Source organism: Aotus nancymaae, unplaced genomic scaffold (assembly GCF_030222135.1).
Source record: "Aotus nancymaae isolate 86718 unplaced genomic scaffold, 86718_ANA_hifiasm-v0.15.2.pri h1tg000058l, whole genome shotgun sequence".
NCBI classification, from domain to species: Eukaryota; Metazoa; Chordata; class Mammalia; order Primates; family Aotidae; genus Aotus; species Aotus nancymaae.
Genome location: NW_026988472.1, coordinates 39,896,779 through 39,913,004, shown reverse-complemented (window position 1 = coordinate 39,913,004; position 16,226 = coordinate 39,896,779). Strand labels below are relative to the sequence as shown.

The window sequence follows — 16,226 nt, the reverse complement described above, 5'->3', positions numbered from 1 at the left end:
GCACTTTCCTGGAGTCATCCCAGGAGGCTCAGCCTAGAATCTGCTCTTCTTGTAAACACTTCATTCCCTGCATTCATTCCCTTCTTACTTCAACTACCTAAAGGGGTTCCCCTTTTCCCACTGAACCCTGAGACAGCTGCTTTTTTATTTTTATTTATTTATTTATTTTTGAGAGTCTTACTCTGACGCCCAGGCTGGAGTGTAGTGGCACGATCTTGGCTCACTGCAACCTCCACCTTCCAGGTTCAAGCGATTCTCCTGCCTCAGCCTCCCAGGTAGCTGGGATTACAGGTATATGCCACCACACCTGGCTAATTTTTGTATTTTTAGTAGAGACGGGGTTACACCATGTTGGCCATGCTGGTCTTGAACTCCTGACCTCAGGTGATCCGCCCGCCTCGGCCTGCCAAAGTGCTGGGATTATGGGCGTGAGCCACCGTGCCTGGCCAACAGCTGCTTTCTTTTGGGAACGTGATTGGAGACATAGGGACTCCAAGGGACAAAAACATTTTTCATGGAACCTAAGTAGGACAATCAACATGCAGATTTCAGCTTAGGGAAACTTACATTCTTTGATAATTTTACTGACAGTTTTAACTGGCCGGAGTATTTAATAATATTCTCAGTTTAGTGTAACATGGTTACTGCATTTCACCTCAAAACAGGGATTTTTTTAACCTGAAAGTAACTTTGGGATTGCCAAGTCCACTGAAATTGTGTGCAAAGTTTGAGGATATTGTGACACATGCACTTTTTTTTTCTGAGAGTGACGCTATATACGTCTGTGACCTCTAAAGGGTTAAGTAGCTCTGCCTTAGAAGTATGGTACTGGTATAAATTGTGGTTCACAGGTACCTCCTGGGTGCAAGTTCTGCTAATCAAGGAGAGAACCAAGTCACTAAATCACTTGGAGACTTTGTTTTCTTGCCTGGAGACTCAGCTCTGAACACTTTGAGTCAGCTTAGATAAATCAAGCCATTAACCTCATGGGGAACTGAGGCATGGGTGAGCCGCTCCATGCCATCATGTGAAAGTGCACATCACACAGGACAGAAGGGTGCCAGTGTGACTAATGCTTACCTGTAGCTTAGAAATAATCTCATTTTTGGTCACATTCACAAGGTTTACATCTTCTACCGCAAAGGCCGGAAAGGAAATAATGGAAAGAAGTCCAGCATCAATCTCTTTAGATGTTGATGCTCTTGGCAGCATGGAGAACAGAATAGACTGAATGAAAAACAAAGAGGTGGTTTAACCTGGAGATGCAGTAATAGGCGCTGTATCTAGGGACCATGAGTTTAGCCCCAAGGGAACATTCAAATATGGTTGCCGATTTTGAGTACAGCTTTGTCTTACCAACATACCCAGAGCAATGATTCCTCTTCCTCACGGATTGGTGAGAGCACGGTACTGCCTGGAGCCCATACTGGAATTGCTTGTCTCCCTTCTTTTTTTTTTTTGAGACAGTGTCTTGCTCTGTCGCTAGGCTGGAGTACAGTGGCGCAATCTTGGCTCACTGCAACCTCCACCTCCCGGGTTCAAGTGATTCCCCTGCCTTAGCCTCCCGAATAGCTGGGACTACAGGCACGTGCCACCATGCCTCGCTAATTTTTTGTATTTTAGTAGAGACAGGGTTTCACTATGTTGGCCAGGATGGTCTCGATCTTCTGACCTCATGGTCTGCCTACCTTGGCCTCCCAAAGTGCTGGGATTACAGGCGTAAGCCACCGCACCCTGCCTGTCTCCCTTCTTTCCATGCCCTAGGGGAGGAACTATAGGGCCACCTGTGTCAGTAGGCTAAGGTGTCTAGTTATGAAGACAGAGACCAGAAAAGAACACATACACGGGGCCAGCTTGGAGAAATGTCTGGCTTCTGTGGAATGTGACCAATTGGACTGGGTGACCCAGAAACCACTTAAAAAAGGAGACAAATCCAGAAGATCTCATGAACACTCAGACAAAATGGTAACCGACAGAAGTAGTTTAGTCCTAGAATCTTTCTAGGGTTACTTAGAGGCCTCAATGATAAGATGGCTAGATTAGGCACTGGAAACTTGGACAGCAGTTGAAATTATCAGGAAAAGTTTGGGAAAGGAAGGAGTTAACACTGAGATCTAACATGTACAGACATAAGGCTCATGAGGCTAGATCCCTGCAAATATAAGCTCATTGAATCTTTCATATGAAGAAGGACTTAGGGCACCATGTCCAATTCACACCTAAGGACCCTGAGACTTTGAGATAGACACTCATGTCTAAGGCATGCAGCTAGTAAGTAACAGAAGTAGGATTCTAACTCAGGCCCAGCTGGCTGCAAAACTCACGCATTTCCACTGGATTGCACATCTATTAAGATGCACGCCATGTCCAGGCACAGTGGCTCATGCCTGCAGCCCCAGAGCTTTGGGAGGCTGAGGTGGGAAGATCGCTTGAGGCCAGGAGTTGGAGACCAGGCTGGGCAACAGAGCAAGACTTTGTCTTTATAAAAAAATTAAAAAAAAATTAGCTGACTGTGGGTGGCACATGCCTGTAGTCCTAGCTACTTGGGAAGCTGAGGCGGGAGGACTGCTTGAGCCCAGGAGTTTGAGACAGGGAGCTATGATTGCATCACTGCACTCCAGCCTAGGCGATAGAGTAAGATCTCCTCTTAAAAAAAAAACAAAAAACATACACCATCTTGGTTCCATTAGATTACACCCCAAGAAATACCAGGACTACTTAAAGGGGAAAAACTGAGTGAGCTGGAAAGTAGAGTCAAGATGAGTGGAACCCTTCAGCTTCAGAATAAAGCTTTATTTTCTATAGCCAACCGAGCCCAGAGCCCTGTTCTGTAACTCACTCTTCCCTAGGGTTTCTCTGCCTGGAAACACAAACTTCTACCAAAAGTTCTCCATTCAAAAGTCTTTATGTATCTGACCCACTTTAGCCCTGGCAACGTACTTGGCATACAGTGGGCCCTCACTGAATAAGAGTTTGCTGAGGGTCTAGCAGTTGATGACTTGCACTCTGCTCAATACAATCCCCCAATCTGTATTAGATCACTCCTTTCTCTGATCTGTATTTCACAGAGGTTCTACTCATTTCCCATCTCTCCTGTCTCATTTCTTCCCCACTACCTATTTCACCCATCCCCAATCCCACACCCCCAAGTGAACTAGTGCTTGCTTGTCATTCACTTTGGGAGCACTGTGAAATAAGCCTGAAAGAAAACCACCTTTGTGCTCAAAACACAAAAAACAGACTTTGCCTCTAGCAAAACAAGGCTGCTTGGTTCCATCTACACAGCATCATGGTGTCTTACAATTGCATAGTACTTTCTGGCTTACAAAGTGCTTAGACTAAGTTGACTGATTCTTACAACTACCTTGTGAGGCCAGAGGAGAGGGTCCCAGGATGCCCATTTTATAGGTGAGGAAACTGACGCTCAAAGATGCGAGGTATCACCAAGCTAGAAAGGTGGGGAATCTGCACTGGATCCCAGGCCTTCCACGCCAGAACTCTCCTTCCCTACTCTCTGGAGTGCAAGAGGCTATTACCTGGCAATGCTCGACCTCATCCGGCAGGACATGAATCACTGACTTGCGTCCTCCATGGGCTCCAAAAAGGTCCAGTTCATCAATTGCCTCAAGAGCTGCCTGTAAACACAGGTATAAATTGCTTTTTCTTTCTAATAAACATATACTCCAATATCTGGTGCTCCTTTTTCATTAAGCAATCTAGTATACATGTCTTCCCAAAGGTAATGAAACACATTTTAAAAATCCAGCTAGAATCCTATAGTCGTGTTCTAGTCCTTATTTTTTTGTAGAGACAGGGTCTCGCCATTTTGCTGGGGCTGGTCTTGAACTTCTGGGCTCAGGTTATCCTTCCACCTCAGCCTCCCAAAGTGCTGGGATTACAGGCATGAGCCACTGTGCCCCACCCTATTCTTATTTTCACTGAATCAGAGTTCTCCTGTACATTGCTGCTCATTACAGAAACAAGAAAGAGAAAACAGAAAAACATTTTCCAAAGTGAAGTTAGTGTTCTACCAAAAAATGAATTAACAAGTTCATAACATTGTGTGGGTGTGTGCACTAAATTCATGAGTCTTTTCTCTCACATGTTTTAACAGTTATCTTCAAACATCTGGCACTTCAGAAAGTTAATTCTTTTAGTAATAAGTACATTTTCTGTCTGTTTACCTCAACAGAGCATGTTTGTTGTTGCTTTAAAAATTATAGCCCTGGAGGCTCTACCCTGTCCAAAAAATATACTTCATCCTGGAGGAGGGAAGGAAGGAGGCAACCTATAAGTCTATGGCAAGAGAAGCAAACTGGTAACGCACAGATTGAATCTGCCCTGTAGGTGTGTTTTGTTTGGCTTGAAGAGTATTTTACATGAGTTTGGATCGGAATACCTTTAGGGAAAGCTTCCCAGTGTCTCCAATACCTCCCCCACCCCCATCTTGCTGTCTGGCTAGTTTCACTCTGCATCCATTACTTGCCTGACCTTGTAGACTTTTGAACTTGTGAGCCCAACCTACAAAGTGGTGATATTCTTCAGTCCTCTCTGTGACCCAGAAAAGAAGACCGGACATTATACATGCAGCTTATTTGGCAACAGCAAGAGCTTAGACCCGTGGGTGATGGCAGCGGCTAACCAGGATGGAGCACTCTTACTTCTGCCACATGCAGATTTCAGCACTGCAAACCTACCCTCTTTACCTAGAATTTCAGGTGGCTGGAGTACTTGTGCCACTTGAATTTCACATACTTGCTGTTGACTTTTGAAAACATATGCTAATCAGATTAAATCCAAACTCCTGATGAAGGGAACGAAATCATAGCAGTAAAAACGTGCAGAAGCAAGAACAAGCAGGGCGACTGTTACCTTGGCCATTCCTACTGAGCTTGCGTTCAACTCCGGGATGCCCTGATTAGTCTTATCTCCACGCTCCCACATTCCATAATCCTGGGGGAGAAAAAGGTAGGAATCAGAGGGGAGGGAGAGGTATATGAGAAGTGCTATGGGAAAAATGCTTCCTTTATGTTCCTGCAGGCACACTAAAACATAAGTGGATCTTCTTGGAGGCCCTGGAGACTCATACTGTGTTCTTTCTCAATTTCAGTTCCTGCGACCTCTGTGCAGAATTTTAGAAGAAAATACTCAAATGGGACAAAAGTACATACCACAACACTCTCAAATTTCTTATTTCTAGAAGGTATTCATTTGTAAGAAACTCTGGATATATGGAGAACAAAATATTTTATCTTCTTAAAATCGAATAAAATGCTGCCTCTCTATTTAGTTAATGCCTTCGAACTTATATTAAGTTGTAAGATAGAATACAGAAACTTTAGCACATGGCTCATAACTAGTCGAAGCCAACAAAAGCATTCAAAATAATTTAGTACCTATTTTTAGCATTACCTCTTGGGGGAAAAAATGCTCAGCAAGTAACTGGAGCCAAAGTCACAACTGAGACACAGAACACGAACCTACATGGTATTTACACACCAATTACCAGGGATTGACTCAGAATGCTGGCACACAGAGGACCTGGTATGTGTGTACGTAACCTATCATTCATATTTTTATTTAAAAACCCACATATGGGATGCTGTTTTGAAACAATGCTATGTGCACTACTGAAAGCTGACCACCTAACATAAACAGGACTGATGCCAACAACTCAGTCTTTATTTTTTTTTTATCTCCAAAAAAGAATTTTTTTTTTTTTTTTTTTTTTGAGACGGAGTCTGGCTCTGTCACCTAGGCTGGAGTGCAGTGGCATGATCTTGGCTCACTGCAACCACCATCTCCCAGGTTCAAGCGATTCTCCTGTCTCAGCCTCCCAAGTAGCTGGGACTATAGGCGCACACCACCACGTCTGGCTAATTTTTGTATTTTTAGTAGAGATGGAGTTTCACCATATTGGTCAGACTGGTCTCAAACTCTTGGCCTCAGGTGATCCACTTGTCTCGGCTTCCCAAAGTGCTGGGATTATAGGCATGAGCCACTGTGCCCGGCCAGAACATTTTCAAAATGTGGAGATTGAGACTCGGGCATCCTAGAGCAATTTCCCCGCCGAGCGTGCCTGGTGACTGAAACTGACTTCTTTCCTTAAGTACTCCTCTCATCTGCGCCTTCCTGAGGCCCAACCCACCTTTCTTCCAACCCCGGTGCTGGGTGATTCATCCTCAAAAACTGCATCGATCGCTGCTTCCACCTGCTTCAGGGTCTAAATGACGAATGGTGAATTTCCTAGTGGATCATATTCACATCTCTCTCTCTGGATGGCCATATGCCCCATGATCTGGCCTTCTTGGACACACCCACAAGCTGGGTTTATTTTCTACTCTTTTCCAAGTCAGCTTTCCCCCTAAGTCTACTCCTTTACTCTGTACCCTTTTCTTCAAGCACCCCCTAGCCCACCCAGCCATACTCAGAGCCTGTTCCTGCCTCTGGGACTGCACAAGCTATTCCTGCACCCAAACTCCCTTTCTCCTCCCTTCTGCTGATCTAGACTCTGCTCAGCTTCCAAGATCCAACTCATTGCCCACCCTTTCCACAGACTTCTCAAGTTCCTTCAGACCAGGGTTTGTAAATTTCAGCAGTACTGCATTTTGAGCCAGGTAATCTGCATCGTGGGGGGCTGGCCTGTGTGTTGTAGGATGTCTAGCAGCAATCCTAGTCTCAGCCCACTAGATGCCAGTAACATCTACTGCCCAGATGTGACAACCAAAAATGTCTCCAGACGTCACCACATGTCCCCTGGGAGGACAAGATTGCCTCTGGTTGGGAATCACTGCTTTAGACTGGGGGTCAGCGAACTCCAGCCTTTGGACCAAATTTAGTTTGCCACCTATTTTTGCAAAGTCTATCTGGGGCACAGCCATGCTCATTTGTTTATGTGCTGTCTAAGGCTGCTTTTATGCTAGAAAGGCAGAGCCAAGTACCTAGGAAAGAGACCCTAGATCCTGTAGAGCCAAAAATATTTACTCTCTGGCCCTTTACAGAAAACCTTTGCTGACCTTCCTTTAGACCACAGTGGCTTTTTTTTTTGAGATGGAGTCTTGCACTGTCACCCAGGCTGGGGTGCAATGGCACAATCTCGGCTCACTGCAACCTCCACCTTCCAGGTTCGAGGGATTCTCCTGCCTCAGCCTCCCGAGTAGCTGGAATTACAGGGGCCCACCACCATGCCTGGCTAAGTTTTGTATTTTTAATAGAAACGGGATTTCACTATGTTGGCCAGGCTGGTCTCAAACTCCTGACCTCATGATCTGCCTGCCTTGGCCTCCCAAAGTTCTGGAATTACAGGTGTGAGCCATCACGCCTGGCCTCACAGTGGCTTTTTTTTTTAAAAAAAAAACAAAACAGGCCGGGCGCGGTGGCTCAAGCCTGTGATCCCAGCACTTTGGGAGGCCGAGGCGGGTGGATCACGAGGTCAAGAGATCGAGACCATCCTGGTCAACAAGGTGAAACCCCGTCTCTACTAATACAAAAAATTAGCTGGGCATGGTGGCGCGTGCCTGTAATCCCAGCTACTCAGGAGGCTGAGGCAGGAGAATTGCCTGAACCCAGGAGGCGGAGGTTGCGGTGAGCCGAGATCGCGCCATTGCACTCCAGCCTGGGTAACGAGCGAAACTCCGTCTCAAAAAAAAAACAACCTTTTACCCTTTCCCTCCTTTCCCGACAGCTTTGCACACTGGGGTTGTTGTGTAAAGGTGCCTCAGGCTTTGCCTTCCAAACCAGACAGAAGCTGGGAGGAAAGGGGGTTTATATACATTTATACCCAGCAAGTCTGACCCAAGTTGGGGATCCACCTGGCTTGAGCCCCTTTACCTGTGGCCCAGTTGGGGTGATGCTCATGGCACCCCAGCACCCACCAAGGTGCTAATGCTACTACCTCTTCAGCCCCAACTCAGGCCAGCACAAATGCATCCCGCAGGACATTTTAGGGTCTTATTTCAAACAAGCATAATGGGAACTACCATTTAATCCAGCAATTCCACTCCTGGGTATCTACCCAGAGGAAAAGAAGTCATTATGTGAAAAAGATACTTGCACATGCATGTTCACAGCAGCATAATTCACAACTGCAAAAACGTGGAACCAACCCAAACGCCCATCAGCCAATGAGTAGATAAAGAAACTGTTAGGTATATGATGGAATACTACTCAGCCATAGAAAGGAATGAAATAATGGCATTTGCAGCAACCAGGATGAGACTGGAGAATATTATTCTAAGTGAAGTAAGTCAGGAATAGAAAACCAAACATCGTATGTTCTCCCTGATATGTCGGAGCTAAGCTATGAGGATGCAAAGGCATAGGAATGACATAGTAGACTTTGGGGACTCGGGGAAAGGGTGGGAAGGGTGAGAGGAATAAAAGACTATAAATAGGGTGTGGTATATACTGCCCAGGTGATGGGTGCACCAAAATCTCACAAATCACCACTAAAGGACTTGAATGTAACCAAACACCACCTCTTCCCCAATTACCTATGGAAATAAAAAAATTTAAAAAATTAAATAAAAGAAAACAAGCATAACCAGCCGGGAGCGGTGACTCAGGCCTATAATCCCAGCACTTTGGGAGACCAAGGCAGGAGGATTACCTGAGGTCAGGAGTTTGAGACCAGCCTGGCCAACATGGCAAACCTCGTTTCTACTAAAAATACAAAACTTAGCCAGGCATGGTGGCGGGCACCTGTAATCCCAGCTAATTGGGAGGCTGAGGCAGGAGAATCACTTGAACCTGGGAGGCGGAGGCTGCAGCGAGCTGAGATCACACCACTGCACACCAGCCAGGGTGACAGAGCAACAAGGCTCTATCTCAAAATAAATAAATAGAAATAAAACAAGCATAATGGATTCAGACAGAGAACAGAGTACATTTCAAAATCATGAAACTCTCAACCCTATTCTAGGACAAAAATACGCACTTTGTGTGTGGAGGTGATACAATCTCATAGCTCTAGTCTCTCTAACCTTTTGGTCAGCTGCAAACAGCCTGGCCCTCAAAAAAACTGTATGATTTTTATTCTTTTTTTCATTTTTTGAGACAGAGTCTCACTCTGTCACCCAGGCTGGAGTGCAGTGGCATGATATCGGCTCACTGCAACCTTGGCCTCCCACTTCTGCTTCAAGTGATTCTCAGCTTCCTGCCTCTGCCTCAAGTGATTCTCCTGCCTCAGCCTCCCGAGTTGCTCAGATTACAGGCTCACACCACCATGCCTCGCTAATTTTTGTATTTTTAATAGAGACAGGGTTTCACCACGCTGGCCAGGCTGGTCTCAAACTCCTGACCTCATGATCCGCCTGCCTTGGCCTCCCAAAGTGCTGGGATTACAGGCGTGAGCCACCGCACCTGGCATGATTTTTATTCTTTTTGATCACTGGCACATTGGAAAAGGCTACCAGGGTTGATACTTACAGCGACTTTATATGCAGCTTCTATGTAAAAGACAAGATTCTGTATGAAGGCCACCTCGTCAAGGGTGAAAATGATACGTAAGCCTAGCAAAGAAAAACAACGAGGTTATGAAGTCATGTTGCAGAAAGCTGCCCGTCACAAATTACAAATATCACACTAGGAAATAAACCCTTTTAACTTCATTTTCATTTTTCTTCCAAAGGCATCTCTGAAGTAAGTCATAACCATTAATGTCTAATCTCAGAAAAGGGAAGGAGGGAAGGAGGGAGAGAAGGAGGGAGGGAGGGAAGGAGGGAGGGAGGAAGGGAGGAAGGAGGGAGGGAGGGCTCCACTTTCCTGTGTGTGCCTGAGTAGAAAGGGCTGAGAGAGGTTTGGGACCTCTGGTACAGGTTGGATTGGTACAGAGAAGGGTCTAACAAAACAAGGATTTTAGCCCAGAAGAACCAGAGACACTGATCCTATCTTTGAGTGAGCCAAAGAGAAGGGCAAATACTTTTCCCAGTGGGAGACAGGGAAAGCAGAGTCGCCAGCTCCAGGAGCTGGCCTTTAACCCTGCACAAAAATACAGTCAGCTACAACAAATACAGGTATTTTTAAAGTATGAATTCTGGAAGCTGCTATGGATATAATAGGAAATGGACTCTTACATCAATGAGGGAAGCTTAACTAATAAGCCAGATTAGAAGTTGAATCAGAACTAAGTGTAACTAGAAACTGAAAACAATTTGGCAATATATATGAGTTGCCTTTGAGTGATATCTAACTCTCAGAAGGAAGTAAATGAAGATGGGGTCAAGGTTGGTATTGCAACATTAATTATAATAGCAAAATAAAAGGGGCCGGGCGTGGTGGCTCATGCCTGTAATCCCAGCACTTTGGGAGGCCAAGGCAGGTGGATCACAAGGTCAAGAGATCAAGACCATCCTGGCCAACATGGTGAAACCCCATCTCTACTTAAAAAATACAAAAATTAGCTAAGCGTCATGGCAGACACCCGTCGTCCCAGCTACTTGGGAGGCTGAGGCAGGAGCATTGTTTGAACCCAGGAGGCGGAGGTTGCAGTGAACCAAGCTCAGGCCACTGCACTCCAGCCTGGCGCCTGGCGACAGAGCGAGACTCTGTCTCAAAAAATAAATAAATAAATAAAAGAAGGGGGCTGGGCATGTTAGCTTATGCCTGTAATCCCAGCATTCTGGGAGGCCGAGTCAGGCGGATCACCTGAGGTTGGGAGTTCGAGACCAGCCTGACCAACATGAAGAAACCTCATCTCTACTAAAACTACGCACATATAGTGGCACATGCCTATAATCCCAGCTACTTAGAGGCTGAGGCAGAAGAATTGCTTAAACCCAGGAGGTGGAGGTTGCAGTGAGCTGAGATCACGCAATTGCACTCCAGCCTGGGCAACAAGAGTGAAACTGTCTCAAAAATAAATAAAAATAAATAAATAAATAAATAAATACAAGGAATCAAAAAATAGATAAATTATGGTATATTCATTGATAAACTCACTAAAATAATGTTTATGAAGAAGCTTGTTATATCATGGGAGAAATGCTTGTTATAATGCTATGTAATAAAAAGACTATGTTTATGTATACAATGTGGCCTTAAACATGTAAAAAAAAATGCACAGAAAAAAAGACTTGGAGGAGATGCAGCGAAATGAAAGTTGGCAGTGGAATTTTTTTTCTTTATATTCTGTTACATTTTCAAAAGTATCTACAGTGAGCTCATATTAACTTTCATAGCCAAAAAGTAATTGCATAAATGTGTGATTTATTCACACAGCCATAACAATACTGCTTACTGATTTTTGGCATTTTGAGAGTTTCACATTTGCAGTCTGCAATGAATGGGGGGCCTCAGGCACATCAGTTGACTGGACAGGTAGGTGATAAGAACTCCAAGACACAGGCGCTCAGTGCCCTAACCTAGGGCAGCATCTGTGGCACATGCCATTGTGGGAGAGAGGGACCGCCTGGTGTGAGACCCTAGTCGGGGAGACAGAGGCCTGGCGTCCAGGCTGCCACAGAGGCCAGTGGCTCCAGCTTCAAGAGGAACAAGGCATGCTGCCTGCAAACTGTGAGCCTACTCAGGGCACAGGCGCCGCAGGCTGCTCAGCTCACCCTGGGCACACTGCCAAGTGGTGGAAATGGTGCTGTTCAGATATAATTTGGAAAAGGGAGGGTGTGTCTAAGAGGGTGACCAGGGTAGTGAGTGGGAGAGCTGAAAGGGCAGGGCTTCTGATCCTGGAGGAGAACACTCTAAGAGCAGGTAGGGGATGGTCTCCAGACAGCTAAGTGTCAAAGTTAGACCTGACCTATGTGGTTCTAGGAACTAGGAGAGAGTGACAGTAAGGAGGCTGTGTGCCCAACAGAGGGAAGCTAAGACAGCCAGCTCCACGGCCTTCACCCTGCTGGGGCTCAGGCGGAGGTTGACTGTCCTCTCTGCAGGTTACAGACAGGGTCCCTGCACTCCCTGCCCTATCACAGATGAGAATGCACAGAATATGGAGAAGCATGCTTTTCCTTTTTTTTTTTTTTTTTTTTTTTTTTTTGAGACAGAGTCTCACTGTCACCAGGCACCAGGCTGGAGTGCAGTGGTGCGATCTCGGCTCACTGCAACCTCTGCCTCACGGGTTCAAGCAATTCTCCTGCCTCAGCGTCCCGAGTGGCTGGGACTACAGGCGTATGCCACCACATCCAGCTAACTTTTTTTGTATTTTTTGTATTTTTTTTTTTTTGTTGAGACAGAGTTTTGCTCGTTACCCAGGCTGGACTGCAATGGTGCGATCTCGGCTCACCGCAACCTCCGCCTCTTGGGTTCAGGTAATTCTCCTGCCTCAGCCTCCTGAGTAGCTGGGATTACAGGCACGTGCCACCATGCCCAGCTAATTTTTTGTATTAGTAGAGACGGGGTTTCACCACGTTGACCAGGATGGTCTCGATCTCTTGACCTCGTGATCCACCCACCTCAGCCTCCCAAAGTGCTGAGATTACAGGCTTGAGCCACCGCGCCTGGCCACTTTTTTTGTATTTTTAGTAGAGATGAGGTTTCACCATGTTGGCCAGGACGGTCTCAATCTCTTGACCTTGTGATCCGCCTGCCTCGGCCTCCCAAAGTACTGGGATTACAGGCAGCATGCTTTTCTTTTGTGTAAACTGCTGATTTAAAATACTGATTGCTATGGTCTGAATGGGTCCCCTCCAAAATCGAGGTGCGGCCAATGTGATGATATTAAGAGGTGGGGCCTTAAGAGATCAGGCCCTGAGGACTCCTCCCATCATGTGTGGGATGAAGGCATTTTCTTTCTTTTTTTTCAGACAGAGTTTCGCGTTTCGTTCTTGTTGCCCAGGCTGGAATGCAATGGCGCGATCTTGGTTCACGGCAACCTCTGCCTCCCAGGTTCAAGTGATTCTCCTGCCTCAGCCTCCTGAATAGCTAGGATTACAGGCACGTGCCACCACACCTGACTAATTTTTGTATTTTTAGTAGAGATGGGGTTTCTCCATGTTGGTCAGGCTGACCTGGAACTCCCGACCTCAGGTGATCCACCTGCCTCAGCTTCCCAAAGTGCTGGGATTACAGGCATGAGCCACTGTGTCCAGCTATAGGCTCTTTCAAAACAGGCTTCATGGAGCCTTTGACTCTCTTGCCCTTCTGGCTTCCCCCAGGTGAGGGCACAGCGATTCTCCTCTTTGGAGGATGCAGCCTCTACCAGACAACTGAGCCTGGTGGTGCCTTGGTCATGGACTTCCCAGCCTCCAGAACTGTGAGAAAACACATTTTGGTTCTGTAGAAATGGCCTCGACTGAGGTATTTTATTAAAGCAGTGAAGCAGCACAAATGGCCTGAGACCCTGACCGCTGCCTGCCCTCCTCCCACCCCTTTTCTGGATTGTCACTCCCTATACAATGGGCTCCAGTGACCCTGGCTCACCTGAGGCAGTCATCTGGGCCAGGAACAGGAGGAAGAGAGAGGTGGCATCCACCTGGAGGTGGCCCCACTGGTCATCGCCCACCACTGTACCGCAGGTGGCGGTGTTGTACTTGGCGTGCAGGCTGTCCTTGGTGCTCTGAGTGTGTTTGAACTTCTCCACTTTGGCCACCTAAGGGAGAAGGCAAGCCCACTCTGCAGAGTTACCAGGGTTCATGGCTGGCAGAGGTCACGGCCATGGCCAGCCACCTGGATCTAGAGCTCATATCTACCGCTTCTGGGAGCCAGAGGGAGGGAAGGCAGCTGCTAGGGGGCACCGCACAGAGGGGCTGTGCTGGTGATTCTTCTCGCCCACTCGCCTGAAATGTACCAGCCTGGGGAGAATCTCATCTGCAGGAGTGATGGGTCATGCCAAAGGGTGTCCTTGTCTATGTATCCCCAGCTGTGACACATGGTAGATACTCAAGGAGAGATGGAGGGAAGGTAAAAGGGAGAAAAAGAGGGGAGAAAAGGGACCTGTTTAAATTTCAACTTCTTGTTTCTTAATGTTGAAAGGAAAAGAGCTACTATGTTTTTGCTCATGCTGACTAAGGGTGGCGACTGTGTCATCTTCATCTTTGAGTTTGTGGGGATCCTAGCATAATGTTCTATATACGGTACATGCTCAATGAACTGTTTTATTTACCTCTCACTGAAAATGTCACTAAACAATAATATCAAGTTTTCAAAACTCAAGCATTTCATCTCAATGAAAATATACCTTTTATAAACATGATGGAATAAACAATACTGTATGGCTTTCTAGAAGTGCCTTTAAAAAAAAGTTTTCTTCCCCATTTAAAAAAAAAGCATGTTCTCCTTTTACTCATGTAACTCTTCAAAAGAGATTCTCAGAAACTGTCCTTTGAGACTGTGGTTCAATAGTAAAGTTACTGAAAATAATTTTAAAAAGAGAAAGTAGCTGGGCACGGTAGCTCACGCCTGTAATCCCAGCACTTTGGGAGGCCAAGGGGCGGGGGATCACTTGCATCCAGGTGTTCAAGACCAGCCTGGGCAACATAGTAAGGTGTCGTATCTACGAAAAATAAAAAATAAAAATTAGCCAGGTGTGGTGGTACATGCCTGTAGTCCCAGCTACTAGGGAGGCTGAGGTGGAAGAACCACTTGAGCTCAGGAGTTTGAGGTTGCAGTGAGCCGTGATCACACCACTGTACTCAGCCTGGGTGACAGTGTGAGACCCCGTCTCAAAAAAAAAAAGAGAGAGAAAGTAAGCAAAATATTTTCAATTTCTCTTCCTCTTGAGAAGAAAAGTAAAAGATGTCTTGAGCATGTTAACTGTCACAATTACAATGACATGGAATGCTCATTTGGCAAGCACGCTCGTGCGTTCTGCCTACCTGTCTCATCATGCACTGGAGAAGACCTCGCATCAGCTTCACCACATTCTGTGAAGATAAAGCAGAATCAGGAACAAGGCCCAGGGCCCTTGCTGCAGGAAAACCACCTCCTGACCACCGTGGCTGGCAAGCCAGGGCTGCCCAGTAACTCCCCTGGAAAGGCCAGTCCTAAACCTACGGGAGTGTTCTGATGGTTCATGTTCTCTCCACTCCACCACAAAGAAAGAAAAATCTGGACAAAGTGACTTACCTCACATAAAGGGGCCAGCTCATATATTATCTGACAGCTCTGAAATTCAGTGACTCCTCGCTGATATCTTAGCAACACAATTTTTGTAAGGCTAGTACTCTGGAGTTTTATGTCACATTTTTTGGTAATGTATTTTTGTTACACTGAGTCCACCACACCTGCCCAAAAGTACTGTTTGCCCAAATGGCCATTTGTGAAACCATCACTGAATTACTGAGTAAAGCTCTAACAAAATGCAAGTGACAGCCAAGGTTTCTGAATAATCTGATTTACTGTAACCAATTACAAGTCTTATTCTCATTATAAATAACAATAATAATGCTACGTTAATGAACGAGACACCATGCCAGATGATCCACTGACTGTGAGACCATCAAAGAATATCTAAATCAAAGATAAATCCCAAGAGCTCTCATGCCAAGAGAATGATTTTTATATTTCAGTGATCCCTACTTCAATGCTACCCCTCAAAACACTTGGAAAATACCTCCTGTGTTCAGGGACGGATTATTTTGTTACCAACTTAGTGACAGCAAATCTTTGGTAGGTGTCTTCATTCTGGATTTTGGACAACAATAAAAGGACTTCATTGCTGCAGGAAAACCAACTTCTCATGGTGAATAATATAGGCTCCCAAACTGGATACACCAATTTGGTTCAAAATTAAAGGGTGACCATAAATTAATAAGACTGCTTTCCTGGAATGGCTCAAATTAGAAAGGTATTTTAAAGGAAAGTTTCAAAAATATTTTATGCAGCAGCAATAATGTTTGGATAAATATCCTTTCAATGTGACTACTCTGAAGAATACATGGTTTGGAATGTGAAGCTGTGGTCAGGTGACTTGTAAAAACATATCAGTTTATGATGATGCCTCGTGTATAAATATGTATAAAATGGATAAAGCACACGTGGGAGAAATGTAACTAATTACGCAAACTGACACTTTGGGGTTAGAAATGTGGATGCAGCCAAGCACAGTGGCTCATGCCTGTAATTCCAGCACTTTGGGAGGCCGAGGCGGGCCGATCACCGGAGGCCAGAAGTTCGAGACCAGCCTGGCTAATGTGGTAAAACCCTGTCTCTACTAAAACTACAAAATAAGCTGGGCGTGGTGGCAGGTGCCTGTAATCTCAGCTACTCGGGAGACTGAAGCAGGAGAATCACTTGAAACCGGGAGGCAGAGGTTGCAGTGAGCCACCACTGCACTCCAG

General features: G+C 45.8%; 1 protein-coding gene across 10 annotated transcripts in view; it reads right to left on the bottom strand.

Annotated features, from left to right (window-relative positions):
- The window catches only part of PHKA2 (phosphorylase kinase regulatory subunit alpha 2), a 95,113-nt gene that overhangs the window by 49,195 nt on the left and 29,692 nt on the right, over positions 1-16,226 (bottom strand). For all 10 annotated transcript variants that reach the window (XM_064364483.1, XM_064364481.1, XM_064364480.1 and 7 more), the window contains exons 3-8: positions 14,763-14,810; positions 13,369-13,537; positions 9,427-9,509; positions 4,873-4,953; positions 3,537-3,635; positions 1,081-1,227 (exon numbers count right to left, since the gene is read on the bottom strand). In XM_064364483.1, coding sequence (XP_064220553.1) covers positions 1,081-1,227; positions 3,537-3,635; positions 4,873-4,953; positions 9,427-9,509; positions 13,369-13,537; positions 14,763-14,810 — 627 coding nt within the window. The remainder of the gene's footprint in view (positions 1-1,080; positions 1,228-3,536; positions 3,636-4,872; positions 4,954-9,426; positions 9,510-13,368; positions 13,538-14,762; positions 14,811-16,226) is intronic.